At 36.4% G+C, this 19,898-nt stretch overlaps 1 protein-coding gene across 4 annotated transcripts in view; it reads left to right on the forward strand.

The window, feature by feature from the left end:
* The window catches only part of LOC146995422 (phosphatidylinositol-3,5-bisphosphate 3-phosphatase MTMR14-like), a 49,957-nt gene extending 30,083 nt beyond the window's left edge, over window positions 1–19,874 (forward strand). For all 4 annotated transcript variants that reach the window (XM_085823788.1, XM_085823789.1, XM_085823790.1 and 1 more), the window contains 5 exons: window positions 6,384–6,447; window positions 7,280–7,439; window positions 7,559–7,595; window positions 13,034–13,092; window positions 19,657–19,874. In XM_085823788.1, the coding sequence (XP_085679914.1) occupies window positions 6,384–6,447; window positions 7,280–7,439; window positions 7,559–7,595; window positions 13,034–13,092; window positions 19,657–19,819 (483 nt within the window). In that variant the 3' untranslated portion in view covers window positions 19,820–19,874. The remainder of the gene's footprint in view (window positions 1–6,383; window positions 6,448–7,279; window positions 7,440–7,558; window positions 7,596–13,033; window positions 13,093–19,656) is intronic.
* The last annotated feature ends 24 nt before the right edge of the window (window positions 19,875–19,898 follow it).

Genomic DNA, 19,898 nt, shown 5'->3' on the forward strand with positions numbered 1-19,898 from the left:
AAATAGTAAAGAATGTGCACATTGATCAGGCTGTGAAGATCATTACAGATAAAATTATTCAAGCAGCTGATATATGTATACCAAAAACGTTGGGTAAACAGCCAAAATACCCAAAGCCCTGGTGGAATCCTGAATGCCAGGACGTCATCAGAAAACAAAGAAAAGCTTGGAGCATTTTTCGGCGATATCCTTCAGAATCAAATCTCGTAATATTCAAAAGGGCTAAAGCAAAAGCTCGGCAGGTGCGAAGGAAAAGTCAGAATTCTTGGATCTCGTATGTGTCTTCGATTAGCTCTTCAACTTCGGGTAAAGAAGGTGTGGGAGAGTCCGGAAAGTGTCCGGTATCTACAAAGAGCACACACTTTCCATTTTAAAGACAAGTGGTGAAACAGTTACTAGTAGGGAAGAAATTGCCAACGCTATTGGACAGTTTCTCAGCCGTCTCACACAGTAGTAACTACCCTCTTGAATTTCTTTCCGCAAAAAAATGCATTGAAAAACAACTAATTTCAAATCTCCCGATACTGAACCATATAATCAGGATTTTACTGTGCTTGAACTGAAAAGAGCTCTGCTGCAGACAAAAAATTCATGTCCTGGTCCAGATGATATTGCCTATCCTATGCTGAAACATCTTCCTTCCAAGTCATTGGCAACCATCCTCTTTCTCTTTAATAGAGTATGGAAGGAACAAGTCTTTCCAAATGACTGGAAAATAGCTTTTGTCATCCCCATTGTTAAACCAGGAAAAGACCCTACTAATCCGTCGAATTACCGTCCCATCGCCCTTACTAGCTGCCTCTGCAAACTCTTTGAAAAGATGGTCAACACTCGTCTGGTTTATTTAGAGACAAATAACTGTATCTCCTCTTATCAGAGCGGTTTTAGAAAAGGAAGAGCAACTATCAATAATATCCTACTCTTAGAAACAGGTATCCGTAGAGCGTTCGTTAGAAGAAATCATTGTTTCCATTTTCTCTGATATAGAGAGCCTATGATACCACCTGGAGATACGGTATCCTTCGTGACCTATATAACAATGGTTTACGAGGAAACATGCCGATATTCATCAAACATGTCCTACAGGATCGGAAGTTTCATGTGAAGATAGGCGATACACTTTCTGACATGTTCCATCAAGAAGAGGGCGTTCGGCAAGGAAGTGTATTAAGTGTTACATTATTTAGTATAAAAATTAATTCTGTTTTAAAACAACTGCCTCTAGCAGTCCAGGGTATGCTCTATGTCGATGACCTGCAAGTCAGTTGCCAGGGAGAAGACCTGAAAGACATCGAATGTAAATTGCAGACATCTCTCAATAGAATTGTTAAATGGTCACAGGAAAATGGTTTTAGATTCTCTACTCAAAAGACTGTAAATTTCTGTCGAAAGAAAATTCTTCATCCTGACCCCGAACTTTATCTGCAAGATGTGCTGATTCCTGTAGAAAAGGAAATAAAATTCCTAGAAATGATATTTGACCATAAGCTTACGTTCCTCCCCCATATTACATATCTAAAAAAGAAATGTTTAAAAACTATGAATATTCTGAAAGTACTGTCAAATACTTCTTGGGGTGCTGATCGAAGCTCAATGCTTCTTATATATAGAGCTCTCATTCGTTCGAAACTAGATCATGGATCAATCATTTATGGGTCGGCAAGGCCTTCAGTATTAGCCAAACTTGATCCGATACATCACCATGCACTTCGGATATGCACTGGTGCCTTTAGAACTTCTCCAGTGGAAAGCTTATATGTGGAAAGTAATGAGACCTCCCTGCGGTTAAGACGTGAAAATCTTTGTCTTAAGCATTATTTCAAAGTCTTATCACAAACCGAAAATTCTACACGGTCAATATTGCTTAATGACCAATACTCCCGTTTATATCAGGCACGACCATCATGTGTCCCATCTTTCGGCTTGCGGATGAGTGCTCTGGTGGAGGAGTATAATTTATCTAATATAGATATACAGATGGAGGATTTTTTTGGAATTCCTCCCTGGGAGGATAGGAGAATCCATTCTCTGGATACTTTTCGACACTGGAATAAATCAAACTAATGAAATCATCTACAAGCAGATTTTTTTTCAACATAGAAACAAATATAGGAAATATATCCCTCTATATACGGACGGATCAAAATCCCAGGATCATGTTGGCGCTGCTTTCGTCACAGAAAAAACAATAGTAGAAGTACAGTTTGCTCTGTGCTTACTTCTGAGCTTACTGCAATCCATCTGGCTTTGACTTGCCTTTCAAAACAGTACATAAAATTTATTATCTACAGATTCCACGAGTACCTTAATGTCATTGAAAAATCACGCTCAATGTACTCATCCAGTTGCAATCGGAATCCTGAAGTTGAATCATTCTTTAAAAATTCGGGGATACCAGATTCTTTATTCGTGGATCCCTGGACATGTTGCCATTAAGGGGAATGAATTGGCGGATATTGCAGCTGAAACTGCAACCACAATGTACAATCTTCAGATTCCACTAGCAGACATCAAAGGGTTTGTCAAAAGCAAAATTCTCAGCAAATGGCAGAAGCAATGGGATGACAAAGTATATAACAAGCTGAGAAATGTAAAACCCACCATTGGATATTGGCCATGTATTGTTAATAGAAAGGAAGATGTCCTCTTGACTCAACTGAGAATTGGCCATTGTCGCCTGACCCATGAGTATCTTCTGAAGGGAGAAGAGAATCCCAGCTGCCCAAACTGCAAAGCAGATCTGACAGTTCATCATATCTTGGTGGAATGCCAGAGTTTTAATTATTTTCGCCAAAAACATTTTAATAGTTCAGAACTAGACTTAAAAAATTTAATTGGAAAAGCACATCTTCGTAATCTGTTTCTGTTTTTAAAAGATATTGGCTTTTATAATAGATTTTAACCTGTTTCTTTTTTAAAGATATGAGCTCTTATCATAGACTGTAATCTGTCTCTTACCTAAGCTGGAAGTTTTTACAAATGACTAATTGCATTGTTACCATTTGTCTGGCGCAGATAACCTAGACAGGTTTTGTGCCAAATTACAATAATCCAGTCCAGGGTAAAACGATTAACAATAAGAGATTTGAAGAGTTAAGAGCACGAACCATGTAACTCTAACGAATCGCCACCATTTTCCGCTCTTTATGCCGTTTTACAAGTAATTCATACATCGAGCTGTGGAAGATCCGTAGTTCGAATTCCGCCGAGGCTGAATAAATCTGCTTTACCTAGTATTTTACACTCATGTCTATAAATTAAGGATAAGTCAGTCACGCGGAAATCTGACTTTAAAATAAATATATCACCTGTAATATCACTACACACATCTTCAAGAATCAATGAAAATTTCAGGAAGTAACCAGATGACACCGATGGTACATCACAATTACGAGTGTGTAAAAGAGTGATGTATAAGAAATACAGGCAAAGTAAAAATTTTCGCAGGCGCTTTATAAGCATTTCAGTGCAATAACCGAATAGTTATGACACAAAGGACGCATTTGGATGATATTTTACGTGGTAGAATTATCGGCCGTCTGGAATGTGGGCGTACCCAACTGGAAGTATCAAACGAACTTGGAATTGCCCAGAGTGTCATCTCCAGGCTTTGGCAACGATTCCAAGATGATGGTAATGTGAGTAGACGTTACAGCACAGGTCGCCCCAGAGTTACAACGCCGAATGAGGACCGGTATTTGGCAGTTACTGCCAAAAGAAACAGGCGGAGCACAGCCTCAGACCTGTCTCGTCAGCTCTCTTCAGCCACTGGTGCGACAATTTCAAGGCAGACCGTGTACAGACGCTTAGGGCAGATTAGTCTATATGCTCGTAGACCTGTCAGATGCGTTCCACTTACTGCAACTCATTGTCGCCTGGAGTAGAGAGCATGCATTGTGGACACCGCAACAGTGGGCTTGTGTGATGTTTTCCGACGAGTCCAGGTTTAGCTTGCAGTCTGATTCTCGCCGGACTTTCATATGGAGAGCTCCAGGTACCCGTTACCACCAAGAAAACATTGAACGACACCGTTACGGTGGTGCAGGAGTGCACGTTTGGGGTGGAATTATTCTGGGTTCCAGAACTGACCTGCATGTTCAAATTGGAACCATGACAAGCCAAATCTATCGGGACTTCATTCTGGAACAACATGTACGTTTGTTTCGGGGCGTCATGGGCGCACAATTTGACAACGCCCGTCCTCACGGTGCAAACATCGTAAGCGAATGCCTTGAATCGGAGGATATCACCCGTATGGAATGACAGCATTCTGGCCGGACTTGAATCCAGTAGAGTACGTGTGGAACATGCTTGGCCGACGAGTTGCAGCCCGTCAACCTCCTCCTACATGTCTACCGGAACTTCAGAGAGCATTGCTTTTTGAGTGGTGTAATATCCCCCAAGATCAGATCGATAATTTGATACTCAGCATGCCTATGCGTTGTACGGACTGTATTGCATCGTCTGGGAGACGTGCAATGTATTAACAAGCATACCAACCATGTAATATTGGTTTTTTGTAAATGGGGGGGGGGTTAATTTGCTCCAGGGAGAAAAATCGCTGATTTTTTTAATATCATATAGCGTCTTTTTCTGCTCTTTACCTTTCGTTTAATAAACTTTACAAATAAGTCAAATTTGTTTTGCTTCTAACTCTTCCTTTGCCTCATTTTGCATTATCCTTAATTTATGGACATGAGTGTAAATGAAACCTAAATCTGTAAAACTCTATCTTGGATAGTCTGAAAGAAATGTATTTTTATACAAAATAAAACGCTAGAACTCATTTTACTGTCCTTGTAAATATCCCAATTCAAGCAAAATACTATTTTGAAGCGATAGTACAAAGTATAATATTGAAGTATGCCGAAGACTTAATTGCTCATTTACATAGTTGCATTTGGTATGTTGGTAATAATAACCGCTTAAGGAAAACGAACAAAACTAATGTTCATCTTCTACCTTCCTTGTATTATGCACGTTATGACAGGAAGAATGACCTAATGCTAAAGATTTCAAGTTATAAATGATTAAGAGTTGATATCCAAGTCTCGTATCTCGTCTTTCAATTCCACGTTTATTCTTCCCATCAATGGCAATGGTTGAGAACACTTAACGTTAATAATTCGACTAAGATTGGAATGCCTGCATGAGGTTTTCATGGTGTTTTACTTTGTCCGGTGTAAAGGAAATGGAATCGTGAAAAATTTCGGGTTTTATAGTGCAACGGAAATGTCCATTTTGACTGCTCTTCAATCCATTTGAACGACTTTTTTGCCCGACATCTATACATACGAATAGAATAAAGGAACGTTTCGAAAACAGATTGTAAAATGGATTCAAGTGATTTTTTTGTGGCGTCTGTGCGAACATATCTCGCATAACTCGAACGATTAGCCTTAGAACGTTGTAATTTTGTATATGGGACTGTTATAGCATCTAGTTGTGCTCCTCGCCCCCATTTTTTGCAGTCGACCATATTAAACACGTATATATATATACCCACCCTCTTACTTGGTTCAGTAAACTGTTTTTTTTTTAGATGTCGGTAAATTGTGAATTTTTTGCTTTACAAATTACCGAATTATGTTGTCATTTTCCGGTTAAGTTTCTTATGCTTTTAATTGATCTGCATACAGTAGTTGTAGAATTACAATTTAAACGCTTAAATGGTGCTGGGCCTAACATGGCCGTTATTTGTTTACATTTGAACCTCTTGCTAGAAGAGCATTAAGCCAGCTAGCGCATCAAATGCAGTGTCTTTTTACCCAGTGGGACCCAATGATAACTTAATGATATTTAACTTGTATATTTAATAACTTAATAATATTTTATGTGACGAAAATCTTTTCTTTCTACCCGTTGGTTGGCTGAATTGCTCGTTTTGCCGCAGCAAGTGTAATTTTTAACGAAGATTGAGTTTTTATGTATTTTTGCCCTACTGCGAAGTTAGAACTGAATTTAAATGAGAAATATCTCTAGTAAAATTTGAGGAAATGAACGCATTTTTTTCCTGCACTTCATTTGAACTTAATTGGCGTATAACAGTCATGATACGCGAGATTTTTTTTCGTACCGACACGAGTTCCTCGTAGCCTTCCGCAGTGCATCCCTCCTATTACAAATGGCGCTTAAAGGTTTTGCTACTTGTAATCAAACGGCACATGTTCCAGTTCATACTGAACATAATCCTATTTTTGCCTCGTTCCTGAGCATTTTTTAAGTTTAAAGTAATCATTTTACGTTTGACTGTGCCATTCTATTATATAACCGATATGGTAAAGAATTCTTTTGTTTATCGTAAATTCAAAAATACAACTGTATGCAACTAGAATCTGGTAAAATGTGCTCAAAAAATTAATTTTAGCATTTTTACTTTTCAGAAGTGGAATATTCTTGATTTCACACTAAATTATCTTCTGGCCCTATTAACCTATATCACTTACAGTAAGTATCGTTCATGCATTTATAGTAACACTGAAAGGTAAGTTTTTCAATAGTTCTTCCCCTCCCCCTTGGGTTGCTTATCTGTGTCTGTGATTTCTTGTAAAGAAATCTGTGTAATAAGTGTCTTATAAATTCTCCAAATATTACACAGTTAGAAAAATCAAATCAAAATTTGTTTTAAATTTAGTGGATTACGGAAAAAATTACTCGCAACAAAAGATTAAAAGGAAGTAATTTTTCTGTTAAAAGGCAATGTAAGTATTAAAATATTATACTTTAGTTTGTAGCGCTTCTAAGTGATTACTCATATCTAGATTTAAATGACACTAGCTTCTGCATTTTTGAAAATATTTCAAAATTAATGCTTTTAATGAAAGTAAAACGCAAGTATGCTAAAATATTTTCCCTGAGAATATCTCGTCTAAATATAAAAATTAATTTGATATCAAAGTTTTCTCAGGAAAACGGGCTATAATTTGATATTTTTCATTTAATTAAATATACAAGTTATTCAGTCTGACTGAAAAATCTAAGTAACATTAAAGTTTTCCGGTAATTCACGAATCTTGCATTGTGATGCTTAATGGATTTTGTATAACTTAAAAATACGAAAATATGCATTCATAGTGAAATATGCTATTGAATGATTATAATTCTTCAATGAAATTAAAATTTTTAGTTAGTTTGTCTTAAATGTCCTTCACTTCAATAGGTATTTACGAATTCTAATGCTCTGAATTTTGTAAATCGATTATCCATTTTAATTAAAAATTAAATCATTTAATTCAGCTTTCAATAAACTTGATTTCATAAATTGCTCAATTCCATCCAGAAAAAGGGATCCTCGTGCATTGCATGGTCGGAGTGGATCGAACACCCGTCTTCATAACACTGTTACGTCTGTCGCTTTGGGCTGATGGTTTAATCCACCAATCTTTGAGCCCGATAGAGGTGCTTTACCTTTCATTTGCATATGATTGGTATCTGTTTGGGTAAGAATTGTTTCGTAATCAAAGCTGATTTCCTTTCTTTTAAAAGTTTAAAATGTTTTGTACTATGCATGAATTATTTTCTACCTTGCTTTAATGATTTTCTTAATTCTTATTTACAGACACGATTTTCGCACGTGCCTGAAGAGAAATTATGAGGTAATATAACAAGACATTGTAAAACTTTAATGATAATGGAAGTTAATGGCAACATTTAATATTCAAAACGGATTACGCGTATCATTGCGTTATGTACGCGCGCGAAAAAGGGGGACAATTCTATATCTCGCGTTTTACTAGGCGGACTGACGAAATTCAAATCTCGTTTTTCGTGTCTGGAAGCGGGACTTGGGATGTGTATGATTTATATATAACATTGTTGTAAAATAGGTATTTTGATACAAAATCGGACTTTTCTGATACGACATGCACCTTTTTCTCATATTTCGATTCCAAGACCCAAATTATGCTTAATATGAAATTTTGTAAAATTTGATGCTAAATTTACCAGGAATTTAAAAAAATCTATCTTGGCGCACTTTTTCAGTTTGCTACAGTAATTCACTTAGCGAACTTATTATAGCAATCTATTTTCCTTTCCCTTCTTACATTGTGCATGAGTGGGAAAAGTCTCATCATTCCTACTTTCAAGTAATTTTAACAAAGTGCGTAAAACACATTTGATATCATTGCTTTCAACAAATACGGCAGATTTCAAAACGTGCCACTATATAAATTCACTTATCTCAAGAAGTTTTGAATAAAAAAACTAATCTTTTTGCAGTAGATTCGTAATACATCTACTTTAAGGAGATGGTAAAATTTTATTGATTATAACTCAGTTTTTCGAAAGATTTATAAAATTATTTAAAAATACAAATTTTAAAAATGAATCTTAAAATAGAGCGAATTTTATTTGGAATGAACCTAAATTTCGAAATGTGGAAGGAAGAATCAAATAAGTTTAATAAAGATAATAAATATATACCAAATTCAATTACCATGGGAAAGCTAAAATTTTGAGAGCTAATTTTTTAAAAACTACTTGTGCGATTTTTACAAAACTTGGCAGTTTGTCCTAATTTAAGTCTTAGGGTCTGAATATGGAAAATTGGCATTTCATTTCCTTTAAAGTCAGATTTTGTGCCAAAACACTTATATTAGAACTATGCTATATATAAATTTAATATATATCCTAAGTCGCGCTTTCGAGACAAGAACTCAAGTTGAATTTCATCAATTGGTCCAGTAAAACGGGAGGTATAGAACAAACCTCCCATTTTTTTTAGTTTAAAGGGGGCAATTTGCCCTGAATGTTATTTTCGTTTTGGTATTTTGCTTTGGTTCACTCTTAATGTCCGATTCACTTTTCAAATTGTTGCCACCAAATATTATCGCCCTGTATTATATTTAAAGAAATTAAGTTTATCTCAAGCGCGGCACTGTGTATCGGAAATTCTAAAGATACGCTCATTTTAAAATTTTGCGTTATTGCTATTGAACTGAATTTTATGTTTTAAGTGCGAAGAACATATTTAATAAATGGAGGTAATACACAAGTCGTTAAAAGCCCCTTTGGACTTTAAACCTGAAAGTTTCAGATTTTAATTTTGTTTGGGGGGAGGGGTGCATGGTACATGATCATTCGTGCCAGTATGAGATGAATAAAGGGAATTCCCTTCCTTTCTAGTACATCACTCGTTGCATTCTAAATGCCTTCTCTTTCAGTACAATATCTTTCAGTACCAATTTTTAGAATAGTCTAGTAATTACAAAATTTTCAGCGGTGCATTTTGTTGTAGCTTGTTTGGCGAGAAATATGGTTAAAAATACACAGGTAATCCGTGTAATGCCTAGGGTTATCAATTTACGCACGTGTACCTAACTTTCATTTCACGTACGCAAGTACTTTGTTTATTGCCTAGTAAACATTTTCTGATCTGTTTATTGAATAGTAGCATATTAAAATATTTAGCTATCATCCATCTTATACAGGCCTCACCAGATGTTTTAAGCGGTTACTGTCTCTGATTATTAGCAGTTCGATCCTGGGTTTGAACATGACTTTCGAGAGGGAGAAGGCCATGACATTAAAAAAACATGGTGGAGCTTCCCGTCCAATGTTATCGTCGGAAAGTCGTCTGGATTTTCAAATTTTCGTTGGAAATATAACTTTATCATATTGCTTAGTTAATTAAAATAGCTGAAAGGAGGCTTTATATACATTATTTTCACTCTTTAGGCTTTTTACAGATATTTTAATTAACTTTGTGCATAAATATAATTGAAAGAACCGAAGAACAAACGAACATTTTACAAAAATTTAAACTAATTGAAAATTGCCACTATCATGATAAATTGGGAAGGGGCTCTTAAGCTAATTATTTTACCTAAGCTCAAATATTAATTTATTCGAGATTCAAAGCAAAATATATATCCACCAACTTCCATATCTCCAACGTATGTGAATGAATGCTATATAAATTGGCTAATAAATGTCACAAAAAATATACAAGAAACGTACCTAAATCTTGTAACGAAAAGTCTTCCAAAATTCATATTTGAAATGAGAACCTAACAAACATACACTATTTTAAAATATTAAAAAAAATTTAAATATTTTAAAATAGTGTATGTAGACATATTTAGTGTATGTGGCAATATTTTAAACTCATGGACTATGCAGTGTTTGAAAGTTACCAGAAAAAGTAACATAATTACTATTTCCAATTAATAAAAAATCATTTAGTGTTTTTTAAATAAAAAGCTGTTAAAACTACAATAATTAGTAGCAATGCTGATGATTTTTAACGTTTCTTTCGATCATATGTAAATATATTTATATACACTTAATTTAAACAATGGCTGATTCTCACGGCATTTTATTTTTTCTTCAAATTCCTTTGGGTACTTTCCCTTGGATACTGCGCAGAAATGATTTGAATAATATACACAATAGTAAGAACTGCACATTTAAATCTGCTCTTCATTAAATAGCACACAACAAAGTTTTTCCTTATCTTGAATTCTTTTTGCCATCACAAGCATGTACAAAAATTAACAATGAAAATTGAATGTTTTCTAATGTAATAATTAAACAACTTGCAACATTTGTATTCATACCAAGAGATACTACAAATTCCAAGAGAAAAATAACAGAACTGCAATTTGCACTTAATGTAAAATTTAATGTTTTTAAATATTATGATTAAAAATGCAATAATTATGGATTACAATATTTAGTAGTAATGCTGGTGTTTCTTAGCACCATTTCTTTCAATCATATGCAGGTATATATACATATTTTTAGCTTCTAAATTTTGGGATAATGGGAATTACGATTATCATTTATATGCTTTTTATTGCCAGTTGTGTATGTTTATTAGGTTATTTCATTTCAAATATGAATGTTGGAAGGCTTTTTTTGTTAAAAGATTTAGGTATGCTTTTTGTATGAAATATTTATCACATTTATTAGCTAATTTATATAGTATTTCATTTACATACGCTGGAGATATAGAAGTTGATGGTTATATATTTTGCTCTGAAACTCTAATACTTGAGCCTAGGTAAAATATTAATTATCTGAAGAACCCCTTCCCAATTTATCATGACGGTGTCAATTTTCAATCAGCGTTTTAAATTTCTGTAAAATGTTTTCGGTTCTTTCAATTATATATGCACAAAGTTAAAGTATCTGTAAAAAGCTTAAGTGTGTATGTATATAAAGCCTCTGTGCATTGATAACCATGTGTTGCTTGCCGAAGATGATTGTACCAACTCCGCTGCATGCAAATGCTGAAACATTTATCAGAGGATGTATAACCCTTAAGCGCAGGTGTTTCCTGTGCGTGAAATGCAGAGAAAATTCAATATTTTCTGTATTGGCATTGTTTCTCTGCGTCGGCGTATACTTGGAAACGATCGGCTTAAACTGCCATACATGGAGAGAAATTAAAAACTGAGATTTTACCCCTGGCGTCGATTTAATTATCGATTTCTAACAACTTCATTGTTAACCTAAACATTCAAACAAAATGTGTTCACAAACACTTAATTGTATACTGCTTTTAAAATTTATAAAAGTCTGTTTTATTAATCATCGAAAAGCTACTACTTCCAACAGCTTGAAATGATTTGTATTGGAATACGTACAGTAGATATTTATAGAAAGTGCATAAAATGAATCTTTTGATCAAGATTCATCTCGATGATCACCAGCATAGGAGTCTTCGCGGTTATATTCTTTTACTTCGTGTGGTCATTAACTCCTCGCAGAGATCAGTATCTGCAATAATAAGTATCAAAAGAAAATGCTATTCGATAGAATCTTAATATGAAGGAAGTTTTACAATAAGTTGCACTTCATAACATTAAATGTTAATATATTATAAAAGATAAGCTTAAGGCAAGAAAAACGCACCTTAGCTTTAACTTTGTCATAATGGCAGATGAAATCAAAGTGATGGTTTATATAGCAGAGTATAAAAGTGTTCAACCGGTGTTGGTCGAAATGGAATTGAACCACCGCGAAGATTATTCATGGTGCGTTTTAACCCTTTTTTATAGAAAGAGTAAGGTATGTGCAAAATTGTTTTTATTCTCTGTGAAGATACTGCAGTTTGAAAAGGTAGACACTAGACTCTGCAAATCTAGGACTGTAGCCGAAAAGTATACCTTCGAATCTGAATGCAGTTCACAATGAAATGTAGAACAATATAAAGAGTTGTTTTCAATAACGTTTCTTCTATAGTTTCTGTATACAGTCATCTGTATTTCCAAATAAGTGTCCTCGAGTTGTTGGCAGGTCAGCTTGAAGGTTCATAATGCAAAGAATTAATTCATAGGAAAGAAGCGGCCGATATTTGTAGTGGTAGGAGAATGGAATTCGATATTTGTGGATTTTCTTTTCCCAATGACAGGTGCTTGCCTATAGCTACTTCTAAAGTCAGAAGTGGTGGCCATTTTATTGTGGAAGCACCTAACAGACTGTCACCGTTACCTCGTATAGAGGGACAATTTTACATCCATGCCTTCTCCGGGATTCGAACCCGGACCGTTCGGTATCGCAGTCAGACTTCCCCCTAAACACTACCGTCTGGGTGCCTGTATTTGTGGGATTTTTCAGTCCAAAGTGGGTTTCAGGTCTTTAAATTATTTTAATGTTTTCAAATAATTTACTAAGAGTTTAATTCAGTTATAAATGGATCTTTCGTTGTGTTAGAACTAAATGGAATTCTTAATGTTAATTGAATTTGTTATATACTTTTCCTGATTAAACAGCATACGAAATGCGCTTGTGTCCTGTAAATTTCTTAGCGTTTTAATTAACCAACTTGCCGTCCTCTCATTACACTACGATTGTGTTATCCCATTTCTCAATATTTTCTTCTGTTGCTACGCGACTCTTAATTGATGTGTTTATTGTGAATGGCGAAAATATTTTTCTTTATTTATCCGCTAAATTCAGGGTCCGTTTATAAAGTCTATTCCTAAAAACGTTATACTCAAGTTTATTCCTATGATCAAAATATTCATTAAATGTTGTATTGATGTTACATTTTGTACTAATTCTAACGCAAATATTAACATTTCAGATAATGCACTTTTGTTTCAACACCGTAAATCTTATTTCACCCAGCAAGTTCTCATTGAGGTGAGTACTTCGTAAGACGTTGTCCTGTAAATGTTCAGTACATATATTGAATTTTATTTTCCAGTGCGATTCATCTGCTATTTAGTTGACGAAAATGCTATTTTTAGTGGATTTCTTGTAATTTCTCACCATAATGTGCACTGACGAGTCAAAATATTATGACCATCCCCACATTTTTCAAAGAACTTGTGTGGGTGGTATTTAACTGCTGCTGGAAAAGGTAAGAAATCATTCTTATACTTTTGCAAGTGATGGGAAAGGCTGCTATCTAAGCGAATTTGATCGAGGGCAGATTGTAACGGCCTGAAGACTCGGAACGACTATCTCCGAAACTGCGACTGGTAGTTTGTTCACGATCTACCGTTATTAGTATTCATGCAAAGTGTATAAATGGTGAACTAGCAATGGACGCCAATGTGTTGGACGTCCACGCATCATCAAAGAAAAATTCTTCGGATATTGTTCCGCTCGATACAGCAAAATCAGCGCCAGACAAAGATCTACATTGCATTCGACTCTCAGCTGAGTCAAAGTGCGAGTGCTTCGAAACAGAGTTCAGCGGACACTTTGGATACGGGATTGCGGATCTGGATCGTCAGTCTCGCATCTAGCGTCTACTTTTTAAAAGTAATTACCAGTAATTATCTTGTCCCCTGGGCTCTCGCTTCAATTTTTTAATTAAATCAAAGGCGCACTGTCTTGTGTACCGCGTTCTGGGAACGAAAAACTTAGAAAACACAGGTGGCAAGTCAGGAAAATCAATCTTTCTTAACAGTTCAAAATTCTTAAAAGTATGCTGAATTAAGATCATTTAAGCAATAACTTGCCTTTGTAAATAATTGTAGGTGCGGATCGTATCTTGCATACAAAGAGCAAGCTACGTGAGCGTTTATAGAGCAGGAGAAACAAGTACATCGTAAAAGTCGCATGACGTAAAGTTCAAATTTAGATTGGACCATGCCCTAAGCAGGAGGTTCTGATAATGAAACGCAAAACTAATTAATTCTATTTGTCTTGTAAATTCTAATATTTTAAATAATTAGCACTTTCTTTTGTCCTTTTAAGAATTTTTTTTAATTGAAGTAAAACAACTCTTAAACGAAAATAAGCTATTTCTGGGAAGCCCATATGAGGTCACGTATAAAATGGGAACTGAATATGGGAGTATTCCGGTCTGTAATTCAGAGATCATAATCAATGTCCACGTTCGTTTGCAATTTTAAAATACACGGTTCAATGGCTTTGCTAAACTCAAAGTCCGTTGTAGTTGCACAAAATCACTTTTCACAATAACACATTAACTTGGCTATATACAGGTACATAAACGGTGCACAGTTCAGGCTTTGTCAAAATGATACTAAATCACCAAGTATGGTGCGATAACACTAAACACAACTTGAAAGATAAATATGAAAGAATACGAAATATTTACACTGCACACCACCACCACCACCGGGGATTGTGGTGAATTGAACGTGGGCCTTTACTAAGCTCTCCAAAGCTTTCTCCATTGTTTGGGGTTTGAGAATCCTTTTCTATTTTTTCTCCTCCAAAAGACTGATACTAGCAATACTCACTTAATTCCTTCTTTTAATCTAGTCTCATTATTAGGGCAATTATCTTTAGAAAGTGCTTCGTGCTTCTTCATTATTTTATTTAAAAATGCTCTTAAGTTTGAATCTGTACAGAGCTCGCATGCTTGCTCAAATTTAGTTTCCTCTATCTGGAAAAACCTAATCTGCTGCTAACTCGCTCCGTTGGCACGATAATGCATCCTCAAGGAAAAAAATACCATTCTTGCCAATACGATTCAATCCGCCAGGCCTCCTTCACTTTTCAAAGTCTCGAAAAAATCTTTATCTAAGATAGTGATTTACCTTGACAAGCCAAGACTCTCAAAACCCGACCTCGTCTCTCGGAGCTCAGCAGTCGAGTGAAAAAGTAATGACAAGATTGCGCAGCACACGTGGCTCAAGTACCTCTGTTGACCAAGGCATAATTGTCAACTCCGCCTACAATGCGGCCAGGAAGCATATAAGCATTCTGTACAGCGCCACCCGCGTAGGGAAAAATTTCTTCTTGTGATTGGATATGGCTTCCCATGGCATTTCCCCTACGCTTAGGAACGCCTTGCTTTGGCTCGAGGGTACATCACCATACCGTTTGTTTATATTTTGATAGCAGTAAAGAAAAATTATTACATTCGTTGTATTTTTGTTGCTATGATATTGCACTTCTTACAACACTGTAGTGTGGTGAATTTAATATAAAAAGTAGTGAATTTTTTCCTAGAGAAAAAGTATTTCTTTTTGCAAACTCCCTAAATGTGTATTAGTATTAAGTGCAGAGATTTTTAATAAATGTATTCTTAATTTAAAACCCTTCATATTAAAGGGTGTTGTGATTATCAATTAACTATACCTTTATTATATATCCATTCTCTGACGATGTAATCTGCGAAAGCATGAGAAGTCGGTTTTCGGAAATAGCAAAGCTAAGATTAGGGAGCTAACATTACACAAGTACACAATAAATACACAATATTTATAATCGGTTTGAAAAAGTAAAATTTATTTTTGAAGTTAACATAGATTTGAAACAGCGAAGTAGATGCGTATTGTAAATTGAATAATATTACTTTATGAATATTGCCCATTTTTTTAATGTGTAACTTTTGTTACTGTGCATAAAAATGTTTGTCAGAAAAGGAAGTTCGATTTCTTATACACTTACACTAAATTCAGCAGCAATACTGAAAGTACTTTTTTCTTTCATTTAAGGCAACAGATGTATTAAAATGACATGGACATTAACACGAAAATAGCATAAAATTTGCAAAGGAAATATTTTCTTCAATGTGGAAGAAACGGAATGCAACACAACTGCAATAATATACTTACTAGCAGACAATGCCTTTAAAGCTGGATAGAGATCATCGTGTTTTGGTTTTTGCACTAAATTCATTCATCTGTTTATGTAATCTAAGCGCCCAAGACCGTTTCTGATATTAATAGCATCTATGAACGATTTTATAATTTTATTCTTCCGTGAAACAGGAAGCCATCTGCAAAACGCTGCATCTAAATTTTTCTTTTCAAAGAAAACAAAGGATAATTTTCGGGCATTTCGTGTCACTCATGCGCGTTATTCAACGAAAACAAAACCGTAACAACCCCGCGTAAACGTCATTACTCCAAGAGAAAATGTTGTCATCTGAAAGTATGTCCAAACACAACTACGGATTCTTCCCTATGCATGTGGCGCGGTACAGAATGCTTATATGCGCCCGGGAACATCGAGACTGGACCATGGATAAGTTGGAATACAGTTTTCTGGTCATATGAATCATGATTTCTCGTTCACCACGTCAATGGTCGTGTCAGGTTACGCCGTCCTCCAGGCTAACAGTTGCTTCGCCTCCTTGCACACCAGCCTCATACACAAGTAGGTGGTGGCGGTATTATACTTCAGGGAGACGTTCTCATGGGCGACTCTAGGACCCTTAGTTGTAATGGAACAGACCATGAAAGCTGCGGATTATCTGAACATAACAGTGCCCACCAGCGGCCGAGCGGTAAAGTCGCTGAACACTGGTAGTTCGGTCCGAGGTTCGAATCCCGCGAACGGGCTGGCTGCATGGGCGTTTTCGTGGTTTTCCCCATGTGTAACGTGTATACGAGCCAGTTTCCCTTAGAAAGTCCTCCACGAAAGGCATCCCTCCCCTTAGGCAGATAGCCCTAGTGTGCTTTGCCATAATTAAATACACCACACCATACTAGCAGACAATGCCTTTAAAGCTGGATAGAGATCATCGTGTTTTGGTTTTTGCACTAAATTCATTCATCTGTTTATGTAATCTAAGCGCCCAAGACCGTTTCTGATATTAATAGCATCTATGAACGATTTTATAATTTTATTCTTCCGTGAAACAGGAAGCCATCTGCAAAACGCTGCATCTAAATTTTTCTTTTCAAAGAAAACAAAGGATAATTTTCGGGCATTTCGTGTCACTCATGCGCGTTATTCAACGAAAACAAAACCGTAACAACCCCGCGTAAACGTCATTACTCCAAGAGAAAATGTTGTCATCTGAAAGTATGTCCAAACACAACTACGGATTCTTCCCTATGCATGTGGCGCGGTACAGAATGCTTATATGCGCCCGGGAACATCGAGACTGGACCATGGATAAGTTGGAATACAGTTTTCTGGTCATATGAATCATGATTTCTCGTTCACCACGTCAATGGTCGTGTCAGGTTACGCCGTCCTCCAGGCTAACAGTTGCTTCGCCTCCTTGCACACCAGCCTCATACACAAGTAGGTGGTGGCGGTATTATACTTCAGGGAGACGTTCTCATGGGCGACTCTAGGACCCTTAGTTGTAATGGAACAGACCATGAAAGCTGCGGATTATCTGAACATAACAGTGCCCACCAGCGGCCGAGCGGTAAAGTCGCTGAACACTGGTAGTTCGGTCCGAGGTTCGAATCCCGCGAACGGGCTGGCTGCATGGGCGTTTTCATGGTTTTCCCCATGTGTAACGTGTATACGAGCCAGTTTCCCTTAGAAAGTCCTCCACGAAGGCATCCCTCCCCTTAGGCAGATAGCCCTAGTGTGCTTTGCCATAATTAAATACACCACCTGAACATAACAGCGGATCAATTGCACCCCCTCATGACGTCTATCTTTCCAAATGGAAATAGAATCTTCTAACAGGGCAACGCTCCATGTCGCACTGCTCAAATTGTGTTTTTCGAGGAGCTTAAGGATTAATTCCGATTAATGTCCTGTTCACCTAAATTGCCGGTCTTGACACGATAGAGAACATTTGGGATGTGATGGAGCGGCAGCTCGGAGTTCAAACACTACTATATGGAAGATCTCGACTTTGCTTGACCACTGCTTACATATTTCCTACTGTCTGTCTCTAGTCATTTACAAAGAAGTATCCATGCTACGACGAGTTGCAGCTGTTTTGCAGGCCAAAGATCCGCAAAGTATTGCTGAGTAGGCGGTCCGAATTTTACGTACTCACTTGGGTTTTAATTGTATTTTTACATTTCTTCTGGTTCTATTTCTGTTCTGTTATTGTGACTTAAATCACTTATCGACTGATTATCAGATCAAGTAAAGAATTCATATAATTACAAAGGTGCAATGGTTGTACCTGTCGCTAACGTATAATAATTTTTAAGGACAATCGCATGAGAAATAAGTTCTCGTCCACCTTCCTGTTCCAGTAAGCTCGTAAAATTTCCGTTCTACACTAAAGTGCACTCATGATACTAAGCCACTACATTCACGCCTTCTGTGATTCGGGCTCGAGGTTATGGTAGTAGGCTATTCTACCACTACACCTACAGTGCATGAGATTTCTCATTATTCTCATTAAGTGGATGGTTGCATGCGTAACATTTTTCCCAACTCGAATAGCCCTCTTAAGCATTTTTATTAGTTCGTAGTAAATTGAGCAACATGAATCTTATTTCATGAACCAATCTTAATTTAACGAAGAATTGGTTAATAACAGTATCAAGTGCCCCACCAACTGCCGAATGTTTAAGACTTGGAATGGTGGTAGTTCTAGGGCTCGAATATGGGTTGGCTGCGTGGTTGGGTTTGGTAGTTTTTCCATTCATGAAATGAATAAACCAATCCACGAAGGCATCGCTCCCTATCCATTATATTCTTTTCCATGTTCAGTCTACCCGCATCAAGTGTAAAATCATCACTCGAAAATCTAAAGCAGTTTTGAACATGCCTCAACATAAATCACCTTCTCGAGACTTTTGCATGCTGTGATAAATTCCTATCGACGTTCTTCATTAATAACACGCGCATGCGATTCCCACTCCACATTCCGACTTCCTGAGTTGGTTATTTGAATACGGCAAAGCCACAAGGGCTATCTGCCCGAGAGGAAGGATTCCTTAATGAAACTTTTCTGATGGAAACTGTCTCGTATCCATGAAAACAAATTATGCAGCGAGCCCGTTCTCCTGATATCCATCTAAACTAAGTCTATATATCTACCTTGTTTAGGTTGCAAACATACAGCTGTCTTAACCCCTCGGACATTGGTAGGGCTCATGAAATTCCTGAAAAGAGCTAAACAATATAGGTAACATTTTGTTCAGTTGAATAAGGTTGCCCTAGCATTGCCTTTACCTACTCAACTACCGAGGTCAAACTAGTTATAAAGCTCTTATGAAAATTGGTTGCATTAAATAAAATTGCTCTATAAAACAATCAAATGAGTAAACATTGTAATTCTACTTGTAAAAGTTATTTTCATCATAATCTGCATCACATATGAATGTAATGTAGTACATCTTTTCGCAGTTGAAGGATATCTCGTTCTTATTCTGCACAATTGAGACATCTTTAGATGTCTCAATTGTGCGTACTGTTAGAATAACAATGGAAGGTTATTAACTGGATTTCAAGTCTTTGTAGCGATCTTTACCTACGGTATGCTAAAAGTAGTGTAAATCTGAATCGGAAATGCTTCTTTTAAAAATGATCTTTCAGGATATTTGATCGGCTTTGATTATCTTTCAGGAAACCTGAGGAGCTAACTACAGAGGAATGTGCAAGTTCTAGTGCTGCAGCTCCAACTAACCGAGAGAGAAAGCTTAATACAGTAAAGGAACTGTTTCTGGAGGCTTACGATAAGATGTTAAAGAGACCTGCACTTCCCTCACCGAAAAAACGCCATAGTTGATTTGGTGATACTGAGTTACTGCTGAAATTGTCTTTTTTAATGTTTTTCATGCATGGACACTATTTTGTACTTATTCTAA

The sequence above is a fragment of the Stegodyphus dumicola genome, chromosome 9 (genome assembly GCF_044657685.1).
Source record: "Stegodyphus dumicola isolate Sdum_Otavi_A_Nest chromosome 9, ASM4465768v1".
NCBI lineage: Eukaryota > Metazoa > Arthropoda > Arachnida > Araneae > Eresidae > Stegodyphus > Stegodyphus dumicola.